The following is a 4,209-nucleotide window of genomic DNA, read 5'->3' as shown; positions in this document are numbered from 1 at the left end:
TGGTGAGAAACATGATTGAATGAAGTAATAAACATTTGTTTAAGCACAATACTGTTAGAGTCTCATACTTAGGATATTTCTCAAACATTATGCCTGTATTATTAAAATAGTGTGCTTTCACAAGGAAGCATGAAGTGTATTAGTTTGTAAAATACATGTATACCAGTTTATATAGTACTATATATATATATATATATATATATATATATATATACATACACACACACACACACACACACACACACACACACACACACACACACACACACACACACACACACACACACACACACACACACTCAGTGTGTGTGTGTGTATATATATTTTTATACATTCTGAGATGTTATTGAAACAAGAACACACAAATGATTAAAGGACAAAATTAGAATGCCCAAGCAAGGCAAAGGTAAGTAATAATTTACACATAATCCTGCTGTACACGTACAAGAAAGATGTTTGCAGTTACTTAGGTGTTTTTATAAATGCATGTGACTAATATGCATATGCAATTCTTACATCAATTAACACACCCAAATGCAATGTTTTGCTGCAAAGTCAATGGCAGCTTCTCTAAACTTTGCAACTGGTTCCAGGTGGACCATTACTGAACAGACGATTAATACATAAATATTTATAACACTATTCATTAATTGAGTGTTAACATTTCCAAAACTTCACGTGTACAAGAACATACTTGAAAGTTTGGAAACAACACAGTCTTCAGCATACATACAATAGTAATTAGATAATGTGAAGTCAACAAAACAAGGCCAAAGACATATTTTCTGAATTATAACATTTATTTTTTTTGTTCCTTTTGCGAGCGAGTAACAGGCCTGCTTGTTGTCTCTTGAATTTTCCTTTTTCTTTTGCCACCAACTTTAGGCACAGCAGAGCCACTTTGAGTGGCCTCTGGCACTTCACGGGCAGGGCTTGTGGGCAGTGACTCACCTACAGGGCTTTTGGGCAGTGACTGTTCACCTACGGGGCTTGTGGCCAGTGATTCACCTACAGGGCTTTTGGGCAGTGATTCACCTACAGGGCTTTTGGGCAGTGATTCACCTACAGGGCTTTTGGGCAGTGATTCACCTACAGGGCTTTTGGGCAGTGATTCACCTACCGGGCTTTTGGGCAGTGATTCACCTACAGGGCTTTTGGGCAGTGATTCACCTACAGGGCTTTTGGGTAGTGACTGTTCACGGACAGGGCTTGTGCCCACTGACACATGTGAGCAAGTTGGTAGACACTGCACAAGTGATGGTTGGTCTGTTTCATGTGTGTCTTGTTTTGTTTTTGTCGCCTCCTTTGTAGGTGTCTGCTGCTGAATTTGTACAGATGGCAGCGGTAGGATGTCATCAGGAAACTGCACAGCAATGTCTGCTACTTGACCGGTAACATTTGGGCCTGGTGAATGAATATCAGATGAATGTGGTGAAAACTGACCTGCATGAACAGATCCTGCCTGTGAGGTGTTGAATCGTGGTACATTAGTCATTCTCCAGTAATTAGCTTGTGTTTGCTGAACAACTAATGCTTCGAATGAGGTGTTGATTTTTTGCAACTGTTTAGGCACTTCAATGAAGACTCTGTGGAGATGTGCCAATTGTGAAACTGTTTCTTCCTGCAGTGCAATCATCCTTTCCAGCACTGTCATCAGGTCAGAATGGCGACGATTTTCTGCTTCCACAATTTTTCCCTCAGAAGCTACAATTGCATCATATGTGGTATTTGCTGGACGTTTTGGCGGTAAAACAGTTTCAATTGGAACCTCTTCATGGTCACTTGCTTGTATTTGTGTGTCTATGGCGGCGGCGGCGGCATCATCATCATCATCATCATCATCATCATCATCATCAAAATCCTCTTCATCATGTTCTACAAATAAATGTACAAATTATTAAATGTCATGTTAATCTCTGCTGTGTTACTATGTAATTGTACTGTGTCATAAGTAACAACTAACATGTTTCCATACGTTTTATAACCTCACATTAAAAACTACCTTGACTTAAGAATAATGTTTGGACTCAGTATGAAATATGAGTGAATGAAAACTTGCTGTAAACTCACAACTCCTACATGATAGTTAACATCACTAACACAATACAAGTTGCCTTACACTTCATTTTCACTGACACTAAGTAATCCTATTTAAAGAACATGTGCAAAACAAATAATGAACATGACAACATAACATATAGAAGAGCACATATTATATGGCCACCAACTGATACACTCACCTTCTAGGTGTGTTGAGCTGGCTGACCCAGGTGAAGACACTTGTTCAGTCTCAGGTGACACATGTCCTTCAGGGGCAACTATATATAACAATAACATAAGTTTTACATTTACATGTGTAAATATTGAACAAACAGTTATTGTATGTTCTGTATTTATGAGTATCTAACAGCATCATTTCCTTAACCCAAAATGTGTGTGTGAAAGTGAACATAAATAGTTGTAATAACAATGTACATGCCTGTGTACTTAGAAGTTTTGAGTTCCCTAACATACAACATACTATGGTTCTGCAGTAATGCGTGAGGAAAAATACATTAAATTTGTACATAAAAATCATATGTTGTGTAGTGATATCAGTATCATAATGTACATAACTATCATGAGATGACCATTCACAATGGTTATCATGAAGGTGGTCATATTGCAAAAAGTGTTGTTTTTGGTAGAGGATATGTGTGGTACATTAATATAAGATGTGGCACACCTGAATGTGGCTGTGACTAAACAAGACAACACATGCAGTGTGTGATAATGTGTCGTTGATAGTAGTTCAACTATAGATATGAGTGAACTAATGTGTGACGTACGGTTTGATAAGTAATGAGTTGTTGGGGCATTTAGTAGCTAAAGTGAAGCTTTCAAATGAGTGTGATTAACTTCAGTTGTGCTAGTGAGGTTGTAAGAACGGTTTTCCCTTCCCCAAAAAGCCTAATCAGCCACACCTTTAAATTACTTGAAACAGGTGAAAATGGTGTGAACTAAGTTGCCCCTAAAATGAGGCTGTAATTAGTGTGTGTGCTGAACCCCACCCCCTCTGTTGAAGTGTATGCTGTGATGAGATATTAATTGCAGCTGCTTTAACACAATGGTAGATGAGCTAAATAGTCGTGTGCAGTTTTTAAGTTATGAAAACAATGACATAAAATATGATACGTGTGCCTCATTATGCTGTCTGTATATGACTTAAATCAAAAATGGACCTTTTCATTAACAACTATAGATGTGTTAGTGCAAGTGATGTTTGTAGGCCGTTGCATGCAATATATTTGATGCATGCTTAAAATAGGCAGTAATGTCATGTTTGTCGGAGTAAAATAAATAAAATACACAATAATATTCTACATATTTCTGTTCTGTACCTGTAGCTAGTAATAATTTCTGATTAACATGTGTTACACATGTGTACTACCCTGTTGTTCCCCATCTTCGCCCACCATCAATTGCTTCCACTGCAGCAATGCATTTTGGGAATTCACATGTAAATGAGCACGCAATGGCACGTGCTATATTAGTTACTGCTTTTAGTAGGACTACAACATATATGTCTATTTTGAGATATATATGTATACAGAATCAGACATATACATATATAGATGCAGGTATGCTTATATTGTGAAGACAGTATAAAAAGCAGTGTAACTATGCAAAATAACTGTAAGCAACGACACGCCTAGTACAGTAATATTTCTCACCTGGTGGAAATTGTGAGGGGTAAATTCCTATATCACGGTCACCAGGTAAGCCTTCCACGACGACGGGAAGTAATTTTGCCCGAAGCAGCTCCTCCAATGGACTTAATATGAGACGTTGTGGTGTGGGCCCACCTCCAGTGCCAGTAGCATGCACGCGTTGGTGTTGTATTTTCTTTTTCAATTTGGACCTAATATCATCAAATCTCTTGTGACAATTCCGCTTGTCCCTCACATGATTCCCACACGCATTGACACCAATGACTATTGTGTCCCACATTTCTTTTCTGCTTGCTGAACTTGTCCGCCCTTGAAAAACATATCAAATATATGAGGTAAATGAATAATAATATAAGCACCAGTTTCCTACACTGCTAGCTGTTCCAAGAGATAGCAAACATGCTGTTTTATGTGTAATATGTGAAGCACATGAGCATTCACTACTAAACCTATACATGTAAGCAAGGTTGCATTCATATTGTATGCAGTTATGGCAAAT

The 4,209-nt window shown here is 38.0% G+C and overlaps 1 protein-coding gene across 1 annotated transcript; it reads right to left on the bottom strand.

The window, feature by feature from the left end:
* Positions 1-799: 799 nt before the first annotated feature.
* Positions 800-4,000, bottom strand: LOC142495329 (uncharacterized). Its single transcript, XM_075601078.1, has 3 exons — positions 3,714-4,000; positions 2,241-2,318; positions 800-1,875 (listed from the first exon to the last, which is right to left on the bottom strand). Exons 1-3 carry the CDS (start codon positions 3,988-3,990, stop codon positions 800-802), a joined length of 1,431 nt encoding a protein of 476 aa, XP_075457193.1. The 5' UTR covers positions 3,991-4,000.
* Between the last annotated feature and the right edge of the window lie 209 nt (positions 4,001-4,209).

The sequence above is a fragment of the Ascaphus truei genome, chromosome 1 (assembly GCF_040206685.1).
Source record: "Ascaphus truei isolate aAscTru1 chromosome 1, aAscTru1.hap1, whole genome shotgun sequence".
Lineage (NCBI taxonomy): Eukaryota > Metazoa > Chordata > Amphibia > Anura > Ascaphidae > Ascaphus > Ascaphus truei.
Note: the sequence above shows the minus strand (reverse complement) of the source record. Positions and strands in the feature narration are given on the sequence as shown.